Source organism: Polypterus senegalus, chromosome 6, assembly GCF_016835505.1.
Source record: "Polypterus senegalus isolate Bchr_013 chromosome 6, ASM1683550v1, whole genome shotgun sequence".
Taxonomy (NCBI): domain Eukaryota; kingdom Metazoa; phylum Chordata; class Cladistia; order Polypteriformes; family Polypteridae; genus Polypterus; species Polypterus senegalus.
In genome coordinates this window covers 19,573,613-19,600,000 of record NC_053159.1, presented here as the reverse complement: position 1 = coordinate 19,600,000, position 26,388 = coordinate 19,573,613, and the positions used below count along the sequence as shown (strand labels likewise).

Sequence of the window (26,388 nt, the reverse complement as noted above, 5' to 3'; positions counted from 1 at the left end):
CAAAAAATACATCATTAAAACTGAAACTTTTTCATATTTTAGTAATAAATGACAAAATGTAGACATAAACTATATAATGTGTAAAGCCTGAAGTGCAAAGATCAAATAAACACTTTCACAAAAGGTTCAAGGCCAATACAATAGCTTCCATGGTGCAGCGGTAGGAATTGCTGACTTATAATCAGGAGTCCCCTGGTTCGAGCCTGACTGCCTTGTATATTTACCGTTTTGAGTAGTGAGTTACTCTTATTGTTAATATTATACAGGTTGGTCCAGATCTAATTATGCAATTTTAATTACGTTATAACTTAAGTTAATTACATAGAGAATTCACAACTAAATGGAGGACAAGGGAGACATTACATGGAAAAAGTCCATTTTCGTTTATTACAAGATATTTCGAACAATTCTTTTGTCTTGCATTGTTTTCCTGCATTGCATTAAAAGTTGCACAATTAGTTCTGGACCACCCTATACAATAAACACATACATCTGATTTGCGTCTGTACCAGCCACTGTAAATGTACAGTACTTGTAAAAGTTACCATTTTTTTTTTTTACGAGTCACGATCATGATACATACTTCCGCCCCCCAGGTATCTGACACTGTTACTTTTTATCTGAATTTGGGAATAACTGTAGATGCGAGTGGTGTTTTGAGACAATCGACATCTCTGATCTGGCGCTGGCGAATCTGCTTTATTCGTATCTCATTGTCACTTGATTTTTTTTATTCAATTTTATTGAGTGTTCCTGCTTACGCTGAATTAATATGCGCCTTATGGCCTGTAATGTTAAAGCTGCACTGACAAAAGAAAAAACAAACATAGGTGTATATATATTTGGAATTATTCATTTTATGACCTTATAGTACATTTCGGAAAACATTGCGGCATGGATGCAACATTATTCATATTCATTCGCGTACCTTCTTGCGGCTGTAATCAGTGACCACGTTTCCCCGAATATCCAGACCCACCCCCCCGATCTTGCTCAGTCTGCACAGGACTCCAGGATATGCAGAGGAAAGAATGTTTCTCTGCAAGGTTAGCCATGAATGCTCCTCTTTTCTCAGTGGACTCCGTACATGCCTTGCACAGAACATGTGCTTTGATTGCCACCAGGTCAACTTGTTATAGCACAAGCAACCGGCTACCTGCGTGGTCCTGCTAGCACTGAACAAGCTCACACCTTCTGGTGTCAAAAAAGAAAGAGTCAAATATATGTGATAGTTTCAAGAAATCATTGTATGACCTGAATAGTACCAATCAGAAAATATCACACTAACGAACGAACAGATCGGGTGTAAATGTGTTACTTGTAAAAGTTAGCTTTTATCTCTTTTATTTTCTCAGTCTCGTTCACGCTCTCCCTACCCTCCTGATCTGACCCTAACTAACAGCGCCAGCGTAAATTCTCAAGAGACAGTAGCATCACAGCTCCAGGATGCTTGCGTTTCAGATGCTCATGCATCGTGGTGGTGCTGGCGTGAAAAGAAAGCTCTGCTTTGCATAATCTGCATTCAACTTTTTTTTCTTTTTCGGTGACACGGTCCCACACTTTAGAAAGTTTGTCTCAATTTTTTTTTCCATCTCCTTCCTCCTCCTCTATCCGACTCGCCATTGCAACCACATTTATTTTCCTCTACATTCTTCTTCTTGTTGGTAGGACTGTGTGCAGTCTTGAGAAACAATAACAAACGTTACCACCCCCAGACGTTCATGTAGTGCATTGCTGTTACAAAACCCAATGTGGTTATTTGCGACTGGAGCCTCTGTTGAAGGTTCTGTTTATGACGTGTCGACGATTTTTTGTAGTCGACTAATCGTTGCATCCCTACTCGAAAGCTTGCATATTGTAATCTTTTTAGTTAGCCAATAAAAGGTGTAATTTTGCTTGATTTGTCACTACACCCATAATGGCTGACAGGGTACAATACCCTAGTACTACTTAATGAACTGCTGTATTTCTACACAGTGGGTGTACTCAAAATGTCTACATGGATATTGCATTAAGATTAGTTAGAACATTAGAACAACTGTGACGAGAACAGGGCGTTCAGCCTGAAAAGTTCATCCATCCTTTTCACCGGATTTGAAGATCCTTAAAGTCCTACTCTCCATGAAACTACTTAAAATTTATTTGTGTTTGGAGTCCTCTACTTGAAGAAAAGCTTCCTAACATTTGCACAAAACCTGCCCTTAACAAGTTTAATTTTTTGTTATTCTATTTTCAACTATATTTTAGAGCTGAACTCCCAACAGACTGGTTAATGGCTCACATTTTTCCCCATGAGAATAAAACCATTTGAAACTTTTTACTACAACTTGGTGTGTGGGTGTGTTCGCTTCTTCACTGATAACTACTATGGTCCAAATTACAGGTGGGTTCAAGCACCAGATTTTTTTGGTGTCATTAGCGGGGGTCGAGGGCTTGCCCTGTAACAGCAGGCCTTTCCAAATGGTGTTATTTAAAGATCAACAGTTGACAATTTGAACTGACTCATGGATTCAACTGTAGGTGGTCCTGTCATGTCTGTGTATTGTGTGCCTGCATAGGTAAAGGGGCTGGGGGTGGAGGGGCAGCTATACATCTTCCACAGGTGCTTGTGAAACTCACATGAGTCTGAGGATTCTTAAGACAAATTGTTTCATTCCAGACAAAGCAATACAAAGTATGGCATCGCTACACAATTTGCTCCTGAAACTGTTGTAATGTGACTAGATAGCTTCTAGAAAAGGAATTTGGCAAATTTCTGTCTCCCAATCAGTTTGTAAGCCCAATAACATTAGAAAAATATCACAGGTGCTAGCATTGAATTCACTGATATGGACTTAGCCAGTTTATCAGTGAGCAACCTTCTTGGACAACATCAGGTACTGCCATCTCTTGGATAGCCCTGGGAACTGCACAAGCAGGGCGTTTCAAAGAATTCACCCACCATTCATTCAGACAGACATTTTCCAGAGTAATTAAATCTCAGGCCCCTTTTATTTTCAGCATTAGCCAATATCATCCAGTGCAGCAGACATCACCACAGCATCCGGCCTGCTCTTATAATCTTGAAGTTTTTCTATGAAAGTCGGCAGAATGGGCAGAACATGTGCCAATTATTCTTAGGTCACTGTCTTCCTACATAATTGGCAGTCGAGCAATTTTAAAAAGAACAGTGTGGATGCACTTTTCTGGTGGCAGCCCAAAACCAAAAAAAAAAAGAAAAGAAAAAAAAAAGTGTATGCATGGTGCAACATTCAGGTGCGTTCAGAGACTTGGTTAGCTGGTTTCAAAGTTGGTGTACTTTTATACTTTCTAATGGCTTCTTTAAACAGTTAGATATTTTATGTTACCTATTTTTGTGAGGCATATTCAAAAGTGATCATTTTACATGTACAGGTAGGGTATAGATTTCCTTTTTACTAGCACTTTAAAATATCACGCAGTTGAAGATGCAGCCCAGATAGGCTTGTGGCAGCCCAGAAGACTGCACATTCAAACTCAAGATATGTAAAATATGGCAATGATTGATGTGCTGTCGCTAGTTGTTGGCTGCAAAAGATCGGTGGCTTACTAGAGTTCAAATTTCTTAAAAATAACATATAAAATAAAAATATTACCTGATGGAGATTTAAAATATCTGTTGAAGTCTTAATGTAAAATTGTTGGCTGCAATGGCTCATGGTAGATAGAGGATCATTGTGACGCTTTGTTGATAAATTACAGTGTCAGAGAAATACTGAATCATTAGGATCTAAAGATAATGCAGCTGTGAGGTTGTTTTTAGAGTTACAGAAATCAGGAGTACATTTTTAGTCATCGTAACATAACCTGTCACCAAGCCACAGCTAGGGAGCTTTATTACTACATAAATTTAATTGCTTGCATTTTTTTTTTACTTTTTAGACTCAAAAATGTCATATTTATCCGTTATGATTTCAAGGAGAAGTGAGATGCTTGGACAGAGGTTCACATAAACTCACAGAGTGAACCTACCTGGCAGTAAAAACACAGTGGTGGTCATATAAGTGCATAGGGTAAGTGTTTGGGCACATATTGATTGTCTTGACACAAGTAGAGCAGTGTTTGAATTCTACAGGATAGCTGAATATGACTGTCAGTCAATGGAGTCCTTTCATAACTACCATGATAGATAGATAGATAGATAGATAGATAGATAGATAGATAGATAGATAGATAGATAGATAGATAGATAGATAGATAGATAGATAGATAGATAGATAGATAGATAGATAGATAGATAGATAGATAGATAGATAGATAGATAGATAGATAGATAGATACTTTATTAATCCCAAGGGGAAATTCACATAATCCAGCAGCAGTATACTGATACAAAGAAACAATATTAAATTAAATAGTAATAAAAATGAAAAAAAAAATAAAAAAATTAAAATAAAATTAATGATAGCATTTACTCCCCCGGGTGGAATTGAAGAGTCGCATAGTGTGGGGGAGGAACGATCTCTTTAGTCTGTCAGTGGAGCAGGACAGTGACAAAAATCTGTCACTGAAGCTACTCCTCTGTCTGGAGATGACACTGTTAAGTGGATGCAGTGGATTATTCATGATTGACAGGAGTTTGCTTAGTGCCCGTCGCTCTGCCACAGATGTTAAACTGTCCAACTTTACTCCTACAATAGAGCCTGTACTCATTTGCAAATGTGCTTTTCAACAGAGCTGTACTTCATGCCATGAGTACATAAATGGTTCCAGGAAATTGTCAGAGAATTCTCTTCAATGTAGTGCTTCCAAATTATGACATCTCCATCCAAATGAGGACTAGTGATGAGCAAACCCTGCTGAATTTGCTTTGCATACATTACGACAAAGACACAGAAAAGTTTAGGGATTTCAGCAAATTCTGTGAAATTCATAGAAGTCAATGGGGAAGGAGAACCTAAACTAGTTTTGAATGGATTATAATGGTGCACTGGTCATGGCCTTTAGCAGATACCAACAGGATGAAAGCTGTAAAGACAACACAACTTTGGAGGCACCATGCATTGCCAAACTAGCCATCATGAAAAATACCAGGTGAGTAGTCAATCTCCTTTTATCAGCTATAAAGAAGGACCTACTGTAAGTCTGATTATTTCACTTTGACAAAACAGCAAAGATTAGTGTGATGATAATAAAAGCATAGGTGACACGAGGTTACTGTGTGGGTAAATGCCACTGCACATCTCCGTCCACCACATTATACAAAGTGGCAACATGTATCGTGCTCGACTAGTCCCTTTCCTTTCTAATATTTGAAAGTAAAACATCTTGCAACATAAACTCTGAAGTGTAACGCCGTTCCAGGTGTGCTGCATGTGTTAAAAGAAAGAAAAAAACATTCTGTCTCAACATACAGTGTTACTTGGACAGCACTGCACTATTAGGACAACAAACGTGACAACAAGGTGAGAGGGCAGTGCAGTGGGTTCAAAAGTTCTGGTGAAACAGGCAAATAGTAATATGCCATAAAACACATAAAACTAGTTATCCTATAATAATCAAGGCAAAACATATTATGGAAATATTATAAAACTAATTAATAATGAGCTGAAACAGAACTTAATGGATCAAACCAAAGTATCACAATATGGCAGAGTCCTATCTGCAAACAGCCACCAGTTTCATTATTAACTGCAGTGGAACATCTAAAAGCTGGCAGTCATCAGAGCTCTACGCCATCAAAAGCACATCACTACAAGATATCACAAGTATGGCACAAAATGGTATGCTTTAAATGCAGGCCTAGAGGCTTGTCTTTCTTGTTTTTCTAGCTCGGCGCAACTCCTTAACCAATCATATCCTAAGGGTGTTGAAAAAGGCTCTTTGTAAAAATCCCAAAATAACTTTATTTTAAGCCTGAAGCAGTTACAGAGAGGGAAAAAAAATCATAGCTTCTTGGTAGCTATCCGACAGCTTCTATGGATTCAACTTGTAAACGCTCCACATTTTCTGAACAAGACATGTTTAAAGAAAAAATAGAGGCAGGTACTAACTTATGCAGTGGCGCTCAAAGTTTAAGGTGTTTGTATCACTAAATGTACTGCTTTCTGTTTGCAGAAAATACCAGGTAGTTTACACTTGCCTTGTATATAAGCTGACTGTACATGGAAAATAACTTCACCAATTTAAGATTTGTTTGCTAATTATGCCAAAATGGCCAAACTGATATTCACAACATTTTGTATGTGTGTCGCTGTTGTACCAACTTAAAATACTGGCTATATGGCACATCCAAGAAGATGGGTTAATACTGGCTATATGGCACATCCAAGAAGATGGGTTTTAATTGACAGTTTAACCCATAAACCAATGCCAAATTTGGGACTGTAATTACCATTAGGGACTGATGGGTGGACACCATTATCAGCATACAAACGTTTTTCAGAAATATACGGGTCTAAAAGGGCTGTAACCTTTAAGAAGCAATGTTCCTTTATTTCCACCTCCCCAAAAAAACCTTTAAAACACCCATTTCAGTGAGCTTTACAGTTGTGAAATCACATGTAAAGTGAAGGTCGACCTCAACGTCATAAAACTGTATGCAAAAGGAAACTCGGCTGTTTCACTCACCACTACTGTTATGTGTGCTGTTATAGGGGAGTTCAGAGATTCAGACCTGGAGACAAGGGTAGTGGCGGCCTGCTCCTTGTTGGTCAAATGTGCAGACAGGAATTTCACTGCACTGTGTACACGTGAGAATGACTCTGAAATGAACTGATGACACAACAAAACCTTACATTTCTGAAAAAGCCAACACTGTTGTACACCTGCATTGGTTAAGTGAGGGAGAGATAAGCCAAGATTAACACTTTTGGAAAGGAGAACAACTGAGGATGGCGTTAGTAACTTCTACTGTTTAGACATTTATGAATGAATCAACTTTGAAATACCTTTCTAACATGATCGAGACCTGCAGCGATGTCTGTGAATCCCAAGCTCCTCCAGTCCTGCCCACTCTAGATTATTTTCACGGTTCATGGATTTAGTATTCAACAAGTATATAGTTTATTAATGTGGGATTAAACATTCATTTGTGAAAACACAACAAACCAGGAAATACAAAGTACCACCATTCATGTCTCAGCAAAAGAGTTACTGCAATTATGGAATCCAACTGGATGCAAAATGGACAAATTCTCAGTCCATGAGAGCAGAGACATTGATAAAAAGGTAGTGTAGATGATGGATGAGACAGCCACCAATTACAACAAAAAGGTTAACATTTAAAAAAACACACAAATATTTACTTTCTTACCTTAACCCATTCTAGAAATATACAGTGCATCCGGAAAGTATTCACAGCGCATCACTTTTTCCACATTTTGCTATGTTATAGCCTTATTCCAAAATGGATTAAATTCATTTTTTTCCTCAGAATTCTACACTCAACACCCCATAATGACAACGTGAAAAAAGTTAACTTGAGGTTTTTGCAAATTTATTAAAAATAAAAAACTGAGAAATCACATGTACATAAGTATTCACAGCCTTTGCTCAATACTTTGTCGATGCACCTTTGGCAGCAATTACAGCCCTCAAATCTTTTTGAATATAATGCCACAAGCTTGGCACACCTATCCTTGGCCAGTTTAGCCCATTCCTCTTTGCAGCACCTCTCAAGCTCCATCAGGTTGAATGGGAAACGTCGGTGCACAGCCATTTTAAGATCTCTCAAACGATGTTCAATCGGATTCAAGTCTGGGCTCTGGCTGGGCCACTCAAGGACATTCACAGAGTTGTCCTGAAGCCACTCCTTTGATATCTTGGCTGTGTGCTTAGGGTCGTTGTCCTGCTGAAAGATGAACCGTCGCCCCAGTCTGAGGTCAAGAGCGCTCTGGAGCAGGTTTTCATCCAGGATGTCTCTGTACATTGCTGCAGTCATCTTTCCCTTTATCCTGACTAGTCTCCCAGTTCCTGCTGCTGAAAACATCCCCACAGCATGATGCTGCCACCACCATGCTTCACTGTAGGGATGGTATTGGCATGGTGATGAGCGGTGCCTGGTTTCCTCCAAACGTGACGCCTGGCATTCACACCAAAGAGTTCAATCTTTGTCTCATCAGACCAGAGAATTTTGTTTCTCATGGTCTGAGAGTCCTTCAGGTGCCTTTTGGCAAACTCCAGGCGGGCTGCCATGTGCCTTTTACTAAGGAGTGGCTTCCGTCTGGCCACTCTACCATACAGGCCTGATTGGTGGATTGCTGCAGAGATGGTTGTCCTTCTGGAAGGTTCTCCTCTCTCCACAGAGGACCTCTGGAGCTCTGACAGAGTGACCATCGGGTTCTTGGTCACCTCCCTGACTAAAGCCCTTCTCCCCCGATCGCTCAGTTTAGATGGCCGGCCAGCTCTAGGAAGAGTCCTGGTGGTTTCAAACTACTTCTATGTACAGATGATGGAGGCCACTGTGCTCATTGGGACCTTCAAAGCAACAGAAATTTTTCTGTAACCTTCCCCAGATTTGTGCCTCAAGACAATCCTGTCTCGGAGGTCTACAGGCAATTCCTTTGACTTCATACTTGGTTTGTGCTCTGACATGAACTTTCAACTGTGTGACCTTCTATAGACAGGTGTGTGCCTTTCCAAATCATGTCCAGTCAACTGAATTGACCACAGGTGGACTCCCATTAAACTGCAGAAACATCTCAAGGATGATCAGGGGAAACAGGATGCACCTCAGCTCAATTTGGAGCTTCATGGTAAAGGATGTGAATACTAATGTACATGTGCTTTCTCACTTTTATTATTTTTAATAAATTTGCAAAAACCTCAAGTAAACGTTTTTCACGTTGTCATTATGGGGCGTTGTGTGTAGAATTCTGAGGAAAAAAATGAATTTAATCAGTTTTGGAATAAGGCTGTAACATAACAAAATGTGGAAAAAGTGATGCGCTGTGAATACTTTCCGGATGCACTGTACCTAGGCAATGGTGGGTACTTTCAGCTACTATGGCTATAAAGTTGTTCTGCCAGTGGATGGAGATTTGGCAAATTAGAAAAGGAACTGGGAGATGGACATAATTAAGAAACTCAGCAAGAAGTGGTATCCAAACATGGAAACCTAGCGCCAAATCCTAACATAATTCAAAACTCATAGTCAAAAACAGCAGAAGGTAATTCAAACACCAAGAATCTCAAAAAAAAAAAAAAAATACCCCAACCGATTTGTCTGCATCAACAATATGGAACAACCGGGAAGAGCACAGTCCTGTCACGCCAGTGATGTCACCCACCGCACACTTCTGGACTCTCCTACATTGGCCACACAGAAGCGATTACTTAAAAAATAAATAAATAAATAGGAGGTGCTCATGGACATCCAAAATGGTGATGCAAGAAGACGTGAAAATAATTCAACAGTTTCAAAACAAAGTCAAAAGTAGAATTTGAAAGAAGGATTGAAATCATTTTCACAAAAATACTAATGAGAACCTGAAATGTCAAAATATATAATAAACAACATGATGACAAAATGAACTTATGTAAATCCTAACAAAAATTGAGATTTTGTGATTGAAATATAAAACTAAAATGAGTATGCATGGTAATACTAATAGAAGTTAGTGGTTAAAAGGTTGACTGCTTTATTTGGATCAAGCCAGGTACTGACAGTTTGAGCAATTACACTTCTTTAGACGCTCAAAATCACAGAGTGTTTAAAAATACATTGAGGTGCCCTTAATAATCTTCAACTTCAGCACTACTGCTATACGCTAAAAGTACTTCAATAATAATAATAATTCTTTGCATTTATATAGTGCTTTTCTCACTACTCAAAGCACTCAGCAAGTGCAGGTTAAAGGGCTCAACAGACCAGAGTCCCTTTTGGCATTTACAGGATTCAAACCGGCAACCTTCCGATTGCCAGTGCAGATCCCTAGCCTCAGAGCCGCCACTCCGCCTATACTTTAGAATTCTTGACCTTAAAGCAAACTGATATAAACAACAACACTTTCAGCAGTTGGCAAGGAACATAAAACAAATGCACAGGATAGAGTGCAATAGCTGTCTGCATAGAAAGTTGTATTTTTAGGGTAGCTATGTTTAAAACACTACTGCTTGAGGATATGAACTAACTGCTCTGACACATTTACATCCTGATGCTACACTATTTGCTTCATACTGTAGCTGAAGGGATCTGAAGAGATGTCGAAGGGGGCGACAAGGGTCCTTGATGATGCAGAGAGCTTTAATATAACGTCGTCTCATTTAAGTGATATAAGTGATTGATTATCAGTGAATTTCGGTACTGCTAATACAATGCTTTGAATGGCAAATGTAGTTATGGACTCATGTGTTGCCATATCAGACTGTGCTACAACCAATAATTATACACTGTGTTGGTTTTCATAACCCAGTAAAGAATTTTACGTTTGTGCTTATTACTGAAGACTTGTGTAAAGTCCACATCTATCCTGCCCACTAAATGCTGGTACAGTTTTGCGTGGCGTCTTCACCTTTACCTCTCACCTGCAAGACACGCTAGGCAAGGCAGGCCTTTCAGTCTATAAAGGGTCAGACCAGCTAAGCCCTTGAAAGGGAATGAGGTGTGAATTAGAGTGAACATCAATGAGTGTTACCAGGCACAAATCACTCAGGGCCCTTTTCGTCTCAGTTTCACATCTTCACACAGACACAGCTGGCCATGAACCCAGTGCCTCTGAATCAGTGAGTCAAGGCTTAACCAGTTGCACTAAATCACAAGTGCTTCTGCCAAAATGGCCAACTGAGAGGGTGACATATTACACAGTGGTAAGCTCTTTCTCTGTTTCTCCCTGTCCAGTGTTGTTTCTTGCTTACACCAGTGTGGCTGGAATAGGCTCCAGCCCCCATGACCCAGAATTGAATTAAGAGCGTTTGAGAATGTAAAGTAAATCAATAAGATTACTTTGTTTTACATGTCAAATGTTTAAAATGGTGTCATGAGGACAGACCTTTAAACAGTTGTTTGCCATGACTTGCTTTAATATTTTACATATAATATATAGATATAGCTTTGTAGTGAATAAAGCATGGACAGTATTTAGAATAATTTTCAATAGAAGAAAAACATTCCTTGTAATCTGTTCTATTGAGATCAATTCAGTATAAACTAAGAAACAGGGACCTCTACATCCATATTAATCAAAGGGCATGAATCTGCAAGGACCAAAAAAAAACCAAGTCTGTCCTGGTCCAGGGCTATGAGGGAAATGCAGAGTTGGTAGAAGATTCAAGGACACAAGTTGTGCCTAGCCAGGATTAGTTAAAAAGGCACATGTTTGAACATAAGAGTGGGGTCAGCCCCTATATTACAATTTCCACTGTTCGAAGAGATGCATCATGGAGGCGTACATTCAGAATTCACTAATACAGAAGCTCAAGATCGCTCTCTTATTCCATCCACTCCATTCAGAGTCTGTGAAGGATTAGAGATCAATCAGCTTATAACAAACTACTACCTGGTAATCTAGGCACATTGGGTACCAAGTTGTACTTGGTATGATTTGTTACACTCATTTTACTTTGCTTCTAGTTTAGGCACATTAGGAATCTTAAAAGTCATGACAATGTTAATGAGATTTTCAGTCATAGCTTTCATTTATATAATCTTAGCAAGCTGGGATAGCTGGCGGCGTGCTCTCATAAAGCTAGGCACATAATGTGGTATGCCTAGCAACTCAGACCAACTAGTCTGACTCATTCTAACAAACTCATTTGTGATTTTCAGTCATGTAAACTGACACAGTCTGCAGACAAGATCAAAATCTGAAGTTGGCAACTAAATTAAAAATCTAATGTCTGCACATGTATGTCTGGTCCCTCAGAGTAATCTGATTGGTCAGTTTCACTGTTCACTTAGTCAAATGCAATTTAGGTAGGACACTCTGGGCAAGAAAAGACACAGGAGGACCCCTGAGAGTCACCTTCAAACATGGGAAGTTATTCCCCAAGAATATTAATGTTTTCACTGCCAGTAATAAGGTCCCATCTAAATGTCAAAATGCAGACAGGAGTCAAGCAAGGCACCTCAAAGTGACCAGAGTCTGAGAAGAAGGCTTTAAAGGAATGTGACCAAAAAAAGGGGGTGCCAGGCAAGACAGGTTGTGACACACAGCAACACCAAAAAAGTGTAGGTTAAACGCTGAGGATAGACACAAGACAACACATATCAAATATATTCAAATGTATTCTATTATCTTTTTTAGACAGGTAGCATAGTTAGTGCGTGAATTAAAGGGTAAACTTGTTTTGGTGTTCTATATTATCACCTGAGGTCATACATATAAAAAAAGTGGATGAGCATCTCCGACGGTAACCATAACCCTTGGTATATATGTAACGCTATGTGAACGCATGAGCTTGAGGATGCTGCTGCTATGCAAGCAATGTACTGCCTATAACTTACGTGCGTACTTTAAGTAAATCTTGAGGATTCCACCAGGTGTCAGTGTGAGAAAACATCACTGAGAGAAAGATGCTGAAAATAGACGGCAGAGAGATGGCAAGAGTGACGCACAATGTCAAGATAGTATGTGAAACCTTTAAATGTATTGCATCATTAAGATGGGGAATATGTGACATTTGTATTTGCCTATAAGAGGAGTGGATGGAGAAATGCACCATGATGACATTTGCATGTCAGCATTTAAGTTTGATGATTTGCTTCATCGCATTGAACCGTTCATGAAACATCAAAGCCCGCACATTGATCCTGTTGGAGCTGAAAGCCTGACGTTTTATGATGATAGTTAACAATGATGCTGCTGTCACATACCAAAATTTGCGCACACGCACATACCACGCATATTTGATACTGCAACTCGCGCAAGTGTTGTGTTAATTTCTTAGGATGTGTTCAGAGGATGCGTGTAATACTACATTTTTCTTTATGTCACTGTATCTGGACAATACTGTTATGAGTTTTATTCACATGTGCATGTTAACTGTGGCACACAGAGGCTCAGCAGTTAGAATTGCTGACCAAGCATTGGATTAGATAGCCAAAGACAACTGGAGGCTTGTATAGTCAGCTTAAACACAGGTTAGGGTATTTCTGTCCTCTATAAGCACAAACCTTCTTTCCTTCTTGGGAGAATGAGAATCGACATGTAAACACTATGATATTTCTGTATTTTGTGGGAGAGGAATTCAGCCCTTGTTTGGAAACGAGAAGACCAGCAAATGAAGCAAGAACCATATAAAAGGTCTGGACAGTGGCCAGACCCTTCGAGGCTGTGCCAACAATAGGTGTTGGAAACCCTCCCAGCGTAGGGACGGAAAAAATGGCTGACTGTGTTGATCCAGATTCCCACCTGGATAAAGTCTGTCCATATGCCTCCTCGTCTGTAACTGCGTAAAACGTCAGTAAATGTAAGCTAAAAGATATTTTGTCTCATGTGATTCTTGTACCGCCGTAATCACTATGGGAGGGATATCGCCTTTTCTGGTATATTATGATATTGTCTAATTATTTAATAAGCCACAATATTAAAAGAACACATTTCCAAGAGAGCTAATGCCTCTGCAGGAAACAATGCGTCAAAAGAAAGATGAGAACACATGGCAGTCATGATGCCTGCACATACGCGTTCTGAGCGTGAAGATTGCAGCTTTACGTTTGTGAAAATGTGGCAAGTGTAAACATAAACAGGCCACAGTGGTAATGTAGGACATCCTGTTCAGGTCTATGTAACAAAGAGTCTAAATGAAAGAACTGTGACACCCTAGGACTGTTCCACAGTAAAACTGATGGCATATGAAAATATTAGCATGTGTGATTACATAAAATGTGTAGAAATGTTAATCAACACGCATACACAGAAATATCAAGTGCCTGTGAGGAGTGATCACTGGAAACCTATGGGTGTACACAAATAGGAACAGATCTACAGTATATGCAGTACAGTCGAGCTGCTAAGATTTCTCATTAGCACCTTCCTTCTTGTGTGTTTACTAAAAAAGAAACTCTAAATCTAATAGCATTAGAGCGCTCGCTCTGCACCTGCAAGTTAATCAGCCTTGACGATCTCCCAAGCACTTTCTTTGGACCATGCTTACAGAAACATAAGCACAGCAAGGGCACCTTTACCACAATCTCCTAGCAACTACTGGAAGCCAGATTACATCACCAATAAGGTGGCTAACCACACCAGCCCCCATTCCCTGACAGCTGTCAGCTCAGTCGAGGAAAAAAATTCTGCCTCCATCTTACTTGAAGGTAATGTATCGGGTCCTTACTGTGTTCATTTTGAAATAAAATACAGTGCTTTGGCTAATAATACAAAATGTTTAACAGTCTGAAAATGACTGTTACTGGAAATAAAAGTCTGGCAGGAAGCTGGACTACCAGAAGTGAAAATCTCACTAAATTCATCACCCACACCATAATTTAAAAAAGTACATTTGTTGCATGAAAGGAATTTCATACAATGCAATATCTTGAGTGCATTTACATTTCACAAGTTTGAGTAGAAGGAATGTCAAAGCTGACAACTGCAGTTGCCGAATTTGTAACCTTGAGGGGGATGTCAGATTACAAGACTAACTTCACAGGGGATGAAAAATTACACAACTCCGGCACACTTTTAAATTTCCAAAGTATGGCGAGCTCACTGCTGGTTGTCAGCCAAATAATGTGCTGGTGCCATATGTGTGCTTTCTAGGTATGGCAAGTTTAGCTGCAATCTCTGCCCCTTTTTTATTTCCCTTTATCAAATTCTATAGAGGTACGACAAACACAAGACCTCTAACAGACAAGCCACTTTTCTGTTTGTACAGTGCAAAACAATCATGTTCATTCTTTCCTCAGGAAATGCATTGTGAGTCCATATGAGGGCTCACTGGTCGCTTTAAATAGGAGGTGTATGTGTGTGTAAGGGCTAACAAAGTTTAACTTTCTTAAAGTGCATCACAAACTGGGATGACTAAGGTGCTTGAGATGGCAAATCACATGACTAGCAATTACGAAAAGTGTGCAGCAACTGCCCCAGATTTGGTAACATTATACAAATGAAGTCTGTGACTAAAAAAAGTTGTGTAGTATGAAGGGTGCTGTAGGCAACCATTTTAAAATTTGCCAATTGATATCAACTTTATTTTAAAAAAATAACCTTGTTTCTCTTCTTTTCCGAAAATGAATAATTAATTTGTGCTTTAAATTATAAAAGCTGATGTCGACATTATATACTTGGTACACCTGAAAGTGATTAAGCAGGTTCAGAAATTGATGGGTTTGCATCTAGAAAATATATAATCTATACCAGTGTTTCCCAAACTCGGTCCTGGGGACTCCCTGTGGCTGCAGGTTTTTGTTGCAGCCAGCTTCTGTTTTTAATTGAACTCCTGGGCTAATTAAGTTCTGTGTTTAGGGAACAATATAGAAATTAGAAAACTAAGTTTGTTATAATATTTGTAATATAACAATGTACCAAGCAGTATTTTTTTTTCTTTTTAACAGCATTTTCATCTTGATTTTCATTCTACTTTTCTAGGTGTTCTAATTGTTTAATGAATCCATTATTTACTAATTAGTGGATCTGACTCTAAAGTAGTTGCAGCCTTTAAATAGTCAGTGTTGTTTGCCTGGGTGTCTGCTCTGCTCGTTTTAAATTGTCATTATTAAGATACAACAAAAAGGGAAAAACTGCACAGAGAAAGGGCAAAGTATAATGAAATCAACAAAAGAGAGTTAAGCATTTAAATCAATAGCAAAAGCGGAAATTTTTCTAAAGGTCTTATAAATGTAAAAATCATGCTACTGTGCTTTTCTGAATGTCAAATAAAAGAAAAAAATACCAGCTAATTAAATGAGATCAGTGCTATCTGGTGTTGTCACTGATTAGGAATCCGGTTGGAACAAAAACCCACAGCCACAGGGGGTCCCCAGGACCGAGTTTGGGAAACACTGATCTATACCAATCTAACAGAGCAATTCAGGATTTTCAGGAATACAGTTACATAACCCTAGACCCACTTAATGAATAAATTATATCACATTAAGCAAGTGACATACAGGAAGCATAGCACACATGCTACATCCTATAAATAGATATTCCATAAATAAAAAAACTAAAAAACACAGAACTGCAGAACTGTTACTGAACAGAAAAAAACAATGATCCATGATGTCATTCAACAAAACCACCCGGTGTTTTTACATATTTTTTTTCTTTTCTCAACGCTGGTCTATCTGTCCATTTTTAAGGTGTTCGCATACAATAGAAAAAGCACCTACTGCGATAGCCAAAACTTGTCTGTTTCTCTGCATGAAACAACTTGGCACCCAGTGCACCCATTTTGTTGAAATATGGCATATTTATGCTTTCTAGAAAATTTGTTGGAACAGTTCAATTTTCATGGAAATATCGACCAGAGTGTACATTATACATTTTTAAAATGTCAAAATCTCCCTTTGAAAAGCAAATTTGAACTCATATCAGAAAACAGAGAAACATTCTGTGTAACTTCAACATGAATTAGTTCGCTGTGTCAGTTTTACCTTGAGAGTGGTTATTTCAACTTGTATATTTTGTTTATATTTCTTTCTTTTACTTGCTTGACAGCCACATCTCAAAGCAAAACAGTGAAACACCTGCAGTCATGGCCACTAAAGCAGGATGCTGGATGGCTGAGTATTACCATATATAAGGAAGGTATGACATGAGATGAGTGTGTATTTCTTTAATTTGCTAATAATGATACTCTCTATTCATTCAATATGGTAGCAATTATATTTTTATTTATTAATAACCAACGTTTACTGTACCAGAATGCACTGGTATGTCTTGTTATATGCTAACTGCCCACTTCTGCCTCATCCCTCGCTCATCTATGCAGCTGCACAGCCTCTTGTGTGAACCTCAGTTACTGCAGCTCACTTCTCAGACTCCTTGAAATCTAAGCAGTTAAATGATATGGCGTTCATATCCGTAAAATAAAAGCAACTTATATAAAGATGAAAGATGGTTGAGAGACATTTTATCCTACAGTTACTGAACATGTAAACATAAGCTGCATACTTCCATTACCAAAAAAAAAAAAACCACACACCTCATGGCTACATAGCCCAATGACTATAGTGATTCAGAACTTTTCTGACAATACTATTTATTGCAAAGCACCACAATAATCTGGTATCTATCATGATCAGATGTAGCCAACAATTTCAATTTGAGACTTCAAGACAGGTTTTAAAGTTAGAGCCTAACTTTCACAGGATACTGGTCCATCATAGACAAGCTAATGTAATTTTGTAACTCGGCCTCTGCTGCCATATTTCCTACCTGCCTGCTGCAGGCAACTTGGCAGCACCATCTTTAGAAAGGCTTGTCAAATGGTGACATATGATAAGTCAACATATTCCAACAGTGTCCTATTGTCAAAATAAATGGATTACTCTTCATCGCTGCTATAACACAATACTTGCAATTGTTTTCTTTAAAATGTTAGGAAATCCTCAAATGGCAGAACAGAGGTTCTCAAGTAATAGTTGAAAAACTCTGTGCCTCAACCAGCTGCTAATTAGCACTCTGCATGCGCTCGTTGCACTAGAAGGGGTGCTGCACATTTTTTTCCCTTCTCAGCTTTGCCTCCGGGGCTGCGGGAGACTAGATGTGCCTACCGTTATTACTGTTGCCATGGAAACTCTTCTACTGCAGCCGACTGCTCTCCCAGAGGTACCCTTAGCGCCAAGCTCTAGGCGCCTGGATAATCGAGTCAGCGTGCACCCTCGCCAATGCTATACTTATTAATGCCGAGCACAGAGATCACGGCTGGGGGTGGGAACGGAGACGAGGAGAGAGCAAGTGTGAAGCAGCATGCAGCAACAGTCAGTGATGCGTGGGGCGGGAAGGCAGCAGCTTCTTCCATTGGTGTTTCTTCTCTGCCTTTTATTAGTTGTTGTTAATAGTTGTTTTGATTGTATTCCCAGGTTCATAATTTTCACACATTACCACCCATACATGAACCTGACATAAATAAATCTGTAATAAGCAAAAAAAAAAAAAAAAAAGGCTAAAAGAGATAATGATCCTAGCTCATTTTAATACTGAAACAATGATGGCTAAAATGGCACATTACTGGCATTAACTCGGGCGCCATCTGCAGAAAGGCACAAGTTCACTTGAACTATAAAGTGTAATGAAATTTGTTGAGTGTTAATTTTAAAATTTGACATTCTGATTTTATATGTAAAGGGTCAATATTGTCACATGTACAAAGTACAGTGAAATCCTTACTTGAAAGGCACTGTGCATGTTGCACATACTCCCTATACACTGCTTTTGTCCCAAAGATAGATTTGTTAGGCTGACTGGCATCTTCAGATTGGTTCTATATTGGGATTAGCAAGTTCAGAACATGAAGGAATGAATCATTCAAGCTGTGCTTTCTCATTACTTACTGACAGAGTCAACCCACATTTGTGAAACCTGGTGTGAAAGTCAAAAGCCGTGTGGGTTTGTACCAGGATAAAAACAAAGTTGGGATACTGTCCACGCTGGAGTGCTAATTAGTGTGAAAGGTCCTTTAGATTTAAAAGTAACTGAAGCAACAAAAGGATAAAATCGCTAGGAAGCAGGTTACAAACATGGTCTATGGTGCATAGCGAACAATATCAAAAATATCAGGTTAATGACATCACATAATCCACATGACAAGAAATCCAGTTGTATGCTCACAATGTCCCAACCATATCCAGAAAATGCTCTTTTGGAGGAAAACAGAATAAAGTGAAATGTGACTGGGAATGACACCTCATTCTTTAGTCAGGAGTCCAGTCCAGTAACTGCTTATTCACTGGCTAACATTTCACTTCAATACTGCAAAGTGCACTGAGAGACGAGTACAACTAAAGGTTAAACTTTACAGAAAAGCGAGTGAAAACATTCTCAGGGAGAGAATACACCTCATACTTACACATATTTGAGATGCTTCAAGGAGCTGATAATCATTTCACCTGTGCAGTTACACAGACCACTAACAAAAAGTCCTAAAGTACACAACTTATGGATATGAATACAAATGTAATGATGGAGGGCAGCTCTTTATTTAAAATGTTCAGTCGTGGTTGAAAGTGTTATATTTTTGTTCATGAAAATTTTTGAAAGTAGTTCATTTAACAATATTTTAATTAAAATGCATGCATGTGACATGTGGATTATGCAACAAGAGTGACAAGATTTTTTCATAGACTTTTTGATAATGTTTGCCGTTGCCTCGCGTTGGTCACCACAAATGTCTGTTATTTTAAAATTGTTATCTACATACTCCACAAAACCATGATTGAATATTTTCCTTAGCCATCAGAACAAACTAAATGAGGTAAGCAACATATAATATATTAGAACTTTAAACATTTGGAATTGACTGACACAAGAATGCCAAAAAAAAGGTGTATCCTTTGGCAGGAATTCTTTGATCACAAGTGTACATGGTGACTAAGGTGCGATTCAGAAGAATTCATTCATCTGCATGAATCCATGCTGTGTCTCTGGCTGATGGTGCTGCAGTGATAAAATTCACCAAAGCAGTTTTGTTTTTCATTAACTTTGTGAGAAAAGCAGCTAGCCAAGGACCACCCCAAGGAAGTCTCAAAAATGATCTTTTTTTTTAATCAGTTACTTAGTCTATGTGATTTGTAGTGATTGGTGAGAAAAAAAAAACGTATGTTATGATTACATGACTTTTAAAATTGCATCTTGTCTTTCATAAAACTGTATAATATGGCTGTCACTTTACTCTGCAACATCCACCCCTCAGCAGTCCCACAGTACCCCTTCATGATGCTTCAAGGAAAGTCCAGAAAGAGAAAAGATTTTTATAATGTAGAAAAATTGTCATCTTTTTTTGCTGTGCATAGCAAATTGAACAGAATTTGTGATATTTAGATTGATGGTTCTGCTATTTGTCTGCTTTAAGTAACTCAGTCAAGGTGATTGTTTTCACACATCAGCATTACATGCAAATCCTCGAAGTGGAAACATTTCCTTTCCTGTACTCCAGAGAATGCTGGTGTTGCTCACTCCATATCTACCGATACTCGTCATGGTTAAATCCCTTCTGTTGATTTCACAGATGCATTACAGAGGATTTAATATTACACTTTCAAAGAGTACATGCAGATGCTATAACTATATGCATTAACTATACTTATTCTACATGATTTAACTTGACAATTGTAAGGATTAAGGCTGCCAGGTTATCAATAAGCAGATTAGCAAACAGTTGGGAGATTATTACCAATCTATTGATTATTTAGTTACATAAATACACAAATAAAATGTGTGTATATTTGTAGAGTTTTAATGACCACACACATATGCATATTAAAAAAAACAGTCCCCAATGAATTGCTGGTGAAGAATTAATGATGTGCAGACCTTATTACAGTACTTACAGTATGTCTGCATGCTTTCTTTCCTAATCACTGTTATATTTTCTACTGAAACATAAAAAGTTACTACTTGTCAGTACTTGACTTTATAATTCTATTAATTATTTTCTCATCCATATTTTGATTAAAAATCTGAAAAATTAATTTCCTTGATGTGATTATTCATTTTAGTGAGTTACTGTGGGACGATCTGCATGTTCCTGCATAACCAAATGCCAAGCCAATCAGCATTTGTGTAAAAATAGCTCCCCCTAGTGGATACCATACTAATAGACTGAAGAGTACTCTATATAGATTCAAAATAGTATTTTTAACATACTTATATATTTGTAAGGCAAAAATTATGGACACTTCTTAATACACTTTGGATGGATTGGTGGTACTGTTAGCTATATGCAGAGGCCATTAATAAAGAGAGAAAAAAAAAAAATCAGAGTTGTGAATTTGTGAAATACAGGGTGATCCTGATCTAATTATGCAGATCCAGATCGTCTAGATGACTATGACTTATGCGAGGACGATTCCAGTTCGGTGCAAAGATGATTCTTCATGTCGTCAGTTTGCACACTTCTCGATGGTCTGGGATTTTTCGGGTGATTTTCTATGTAATAAAATTAATTAAGTTATAGCGTAATGAAAATTGCATAATTAGATCTGGACCACCCTATACCATGACTCTATAATTTAACACTGTAAGTAATGAATGCAGTCTGACTTTGTCAGAACACTTCTTAAAGACATAATGTTGTCAGTTTCTGTAACAGCATCTATTGTAGCAAAATAAAGCGAGTGAGTTAGTCTTAGATGATGGGTGCCAAACTCACGGCCCGCGAGGCACATCCAGCCACTGAACCTTTTTAAAGTGGTTGTTTTATTGATATTCAAAACTTGTTACTTACAGCGCACCAAGACTGTTAGTTTTCTCAAAGAAGCCTATTAATGTGTGCTTTACATATACATTGCATCTATATTTAATTTAGCTGGATTAAATTTACAACTGGCATTAAAATACCCCTCCATTGTCAGCTCTTATTTACGCAGCACGCAGCACCGCAGATCCTACCCTGTGGTTAAGGAGACTGGCTTCTTGTAATGAATCATCAGGGAAAAGTGAAAATACGGTGACATACCAGACTGTCATAAATAAGCTTTAGTGTTTTTAACATGATGCCAAACATGTAACATTCTCATAAAGGAGACGGTAGCTCGACTTCACATTCTCTTCTCACTTTTTTAACCCAAACAGCTGTCAGTGCTGGCCACCTTTCTGCAGCTTATCTGACTTCTGCCACCATCCTGCATGATTCTTTTGCCTTTTCCGCCAACTGAATTGTTGTATGTGGACAGAAAATACATCTGAATTTCCACTGTGTTAAATGCATCTTTTTCTGACTAACTCGGAATGTGGTTTGTTTGGTCCATCACCAGCACGTTTACATTAGTTTGTTAATGTGGTCAAGTGCCATCTAATTGTCATGCACACGCACAGTAATCCAGGTGTAAATGAATGTACTTTGTTTTAGCTACCAATTCTGACCCAGCACTGTCACTCTACTTGAAACTTGGATGTCATTTTTTCACTTGACGCCGATTTCAGTCTTGTAGCTGATTCTGACTTTTCTAACCTGCCATAATGACCAAGAAAAAAAAATCTAATAAAGAGTGAAGATGGTTTGGAGAGAGTCGCAAGGCAGAATATACAAATGTGATGAGCACAGAGGTACCATGTGTCTTGCTTATAAAGTAAGTGTGAGGACTGTTATTTGTTGATAAAATTCTGCCCATGTGGGGTGAATAAAGGGATGTTTTTGTCCCTCAAAAAAAACTGAATTTAGCACCTCTGGTATAGATGAAGCTTTCTGTGGTTCTACAACAAGCAGTATTTGACAAACCACACATCCATGTGTCTCGATGCATGCTCAATAATTCCAGGTAAGGAAATTCTAGAAAGTTGATTCTGTTCATCTGGACATCACTCATCCAAGTGACTTCCTCAGTCTCAGTTGACTGCAGGTTTCTCCAACCTTATAAACAGTACCTTGGCCTAATGACCAAACTAGCACCATTGACTAACAATGGGCCATGTGATCAATGATATGCAAATTGTCCATTGATCAATGGCCATGAGTACCATTCACAGAGAGTTAGGGAATGGCTGCAATCACCGCATTGTAAGATGGTGAAAGATGTAGCCTTAGGCTCCCACCTCGGGTTCAGAGATGGTCATTCCTTTTTCACATAAATGGCCTCTTTGACTCCTCGCTCAAACCAGCGTTCCTCCCTGTCCAGGATGTGTACACTTTATCACTGAAAGAGTGACCGCTGACCTGTAGATGTAAATAGACTGTGGAGTCCTGGCCTGACGAGGTAGCTCTTCTGTGTTGTGCCATCTGCTTTGCCAGTGGTTGTTTGGTTTCCCCAATGTATGATTCACGCAAATCTCTTGGCACTTAACTGCATAATCTATATTACTCTGTCTGTGCCAGGGCACCCGATCCTTGGGGTGAACCAATTTTTGTCGTATCATATTTTGGGGTTTGAAAGCCACTGAGATCTGGTGTTTTGAAAAAATGCGTCTCAGCTGCTCTGACATTCCTGACACATAAGGGATCACCAAAGGTTTCCGCTTAGGCAGAGGTTGTCCTTCCTCTCTCCTGGATTGCTTGGAGCATTCTTTAGGTGTCTTCCCTGCTTTGACAAAAGTCCAGCTGGGATAACCACATTTACTCAGGGCCTTTTTGATATGATGTTCTTCTGCTTCCCGGGCCGCTGTTTCTGTGGGTATGGTGTTTGCTCTGTGTTGTAGAGTCCTGATGACACCTATTTTGTGCTCTGGTGGATGGTGAGAGTCAAACCTTAAATACTGATCCACGTGCGTTGGTTTATGGTACACATCAACTTTCAAATGTCCCCTATTGCTGATGGAAATTTCACCCATCCATGTATGCACTTCCTGAACAAGCTTAAGACCCCTGTCATGCATTTGTGGTTGGGAGACAGCATAAGGGATTCTGGTGATGGTAGTTCTCCACCGAACCAAGGGTTGGCGCGGTTTGCTAATGCCTTCTCTCTTCCGACCCTTTGCAGAATGGAAGATTGACAGCCATTCCACCTCCAACGACACTGTACCCACTCTTCCTGCCTGGAAGCCATATAGCCAGCAGTTCGGCCATTTTGAGACAGTTCTATTAGGAAACCCTGTCTGAAAAGACGTCTCTGCATTTATTGTGTGCTTTCTGTGTTTTTTTTTTGTTTTTTTTTGTCATTAATTACACGGGGTGCCCCAACCCTCTTATATTTTTTGCGTCTTCTTTTACACATACTAACATTGCACAACTTTTCTGCCGATTTTTTGCATAATTAGCAAGTTGGGGGCAGTCACGGTATGCTCATGTGAGCTAAAGTTATCTAGTTTGATATGCCCTGCGACTCAGTCCAACGAGTCTGCAACTCACCCTGACATTTATTTTTAGTTGCAAGGGTGGGTTCTGTGTACATGGGAGCTAACAGCCAGTGAGAACTCACCCAGAAATACAGTGTATATGAATGCAACAATGAGGAATAAGGAATGTGGCTGTTTCCAACCTAACAAACACAAGAGAGGCTCATCCGTCTGATATCTCATGACGGTGTAGTGTAACTCATGATCATGGTGAGCCGAAGCCCTCTCTGCCAGCATCAGGGGCTAGCCAAGAAAAAGTCCTAAAAGGCTTGTCAGTCCATCAGAGGGTGCACTTACTAACACATACAACAACAGGATAATTTCAAGTTGCCAACCTGATGATGTTTGGGATGTAGGAGGGAAAGTGGTGTAGCTAGTTGGGGGTGTTTGAGGGTACCAGCATTGACTGGGCAGAAATCCAAACCTTCTGAGACAGGAGCAACAACAACTGTGACAAAACAGCAGGCTCTTAATTTTTTATAACCAAGCACTTTAGACTTCAGAAGGTCATATGCAAGTCAAGTGATAGTTAAAACGTTTACACAATGAGGCCGAAGTCATTACCATCCCAACAGTAGAATTCTTTCAGATGGAGCACTGGTGCTTAATAAATATTCTATTGTGCTAACTTCTACTACTATGTTAGCAGGTCATTTCTTTTTTCTCAAATGGATGAATGCTAGCTGGCCTAAAATATCTCGAAGAGGAAACAATGTGTGTTACAATTAGAAAAACAAGAAATGACAAGAATCAACCCAAAGGTTTTTTTTTTTTAAAGAATCGGGCCCTAAATCACATGAAAATGATGAACCTTTACTATCCTTCTTGCTATTTCAGTATTTCTGAGTAATTACTTAACATTACACCCCTCCTAGTTTCATTTTTCCTTGGTGGCTTAGGGCACAGATATCTAAACTGTTAGACAAAGTATTTCTTTAGAGAAATGTAACGTGTGATAACACAAAACATAAAATTATCCATACACGAAGAAAGACAATCAGCAGTACTAAAGTGATTTGCTCACCCTGGTCAATGGGATGTTGAGGGAGCTGGCTCAGCTGACTATGAACAACTCCAGCATAGTTTCGTAGAAAGGCTTCCTCACTGGGGGTCAGCTAGAAAAAAGGAACATCAAATATTCTTTACTGCTTTCCATTCCTGTTCTAAAGCTACATTCATGTACTTTCGTAATTGAGGTGGAAAATTAGCTTTTCTATGGAAAATGTAATGTCAACAAGGATTACTTCCGAGAGGGACAATCTGGAAATAACCGTTAACCATTATTTTAGCAGATTAAAAAATTATAATTCACTCAGCCAAAAATAGGAGTTGGCAGTCACTTTGCATCTGGAATGATGCAATATCCAGTAAACATATTCTTCTTGTTCAAATGAAAAAAAAAATTATAGCTAAATCTGCAATTTATTTTTGTGAGGTTCCAGAAGGAAATCATAAGGAATCTCACATTCTCCCAAAAGTCTAAACAGAAATGCAAGTGAAGACAGCTAATTGGGACAGTGTGATGTCATCAATGGCAACTCCAAAAATTCCCACAGGACAGGTGTGCAGCTTTATCCTATTAGTTTTGTTTCCTTACAAGACTAACATGCTCTTCTGACTTACATTTGATCCCATCTTCTTCAGCATGAGTAAGACTCTCACTTTCTGCTGGATATACATCTCCTCAGGAGACTTTCCAGGGGCACCGTCCCGGTTCATCCCCTTTGTTTCTCTGGCGCTGGAGGAAACAAAAAACAAAACAACATCATCAGACATATATATATAAAATATTATATATGACGTCATTGGCTGCAGAGGCAAGTAAAATGGATTAAATATTACATGTGACATCATCGGCTGCAGAGGCAAGTAAAACAGTGCTCAGGTTGTGAATGGCTTTGCTTCTGACAAAAATCATTAATCTTGATGCTGCAGATCATACAACTCAACTAAATGAAGCAGACCTTCTTAAAACCACAGCAGATGTTTTACTAAACCTTTCACATTCCCTTTCATTTCTCAGGGATCTCTGGTGGTGCTTGGCATCACTGCCATTTTGATCCAAGGGAACCCACAGCAGGTGGAAGACATTAGCATCCTCAGTGGCAGACAAGGCCTCATGCTGCGTTCACATGCTCTCGGACAAAAGGTAAATACAAGTTGTACACACTACAAACTCAGATGTATAAGTCAGACAATTTGATAAAAACAAATCTACCCAGATTGCCTAAGCTGTGATGCAACACTGACCGTTCACCTTAGTTAACTGTGGAAAATAAAACATATAACCTGGGCAGAAATATCATTTTGTGGTAGATGTGCTTTCTGAATGAAGTGATAACACATTTAATATTTTTTTTTGCTGCTTCCATGAAAATGTCATTTATATCTATTTTCTGCAGACCAATTAACAAAAGCATCAGCGACTACACATTTTTCTGAATAGTCTAACCAGAAATCCATGTGAATGCCCTGAATTAGAAAGGTGAAATGTCATAAATCGCAGCTCCAAATAGTATGAGAACATGTGTTATGTGCAATATTAGACCCCCAGGAC

The 26,388-nt window shown here is 38.9% G+C and overlaps 1 protein-coding gene across 1 annotated transcript in view; it reads right to left on the bottom strand.

Annotated features, from left to right (window-relative positions):
- The window catches only part of ctnnbip1 (catenin, beta interacting protein 1), a 44,734-nt gene extending 19,165 nt beyond the window's left edge, over positions 1–25,569 (bottom strand). The window contains exons 1-2 of the mRNA XM_039755505.1: positions 25,455–25,569; positions 24,856–24,946 (exon numbers count right to left, since the gene is read on the bottom strand). Coding sequence (XP_039611439.1) covers positions 24,856–24,946; positions 25,455–25,550 — 187 coding nt within the window. The 5' untranslated portion in view covers positions 25,551–25,569. The remainder of the gene's footprint in view (positions 1–24,855; positions 24,947–25,454) is intronic.
- Between the last annotated feature and the right edge of the window lie 819 nt (positions 25,570–26,388).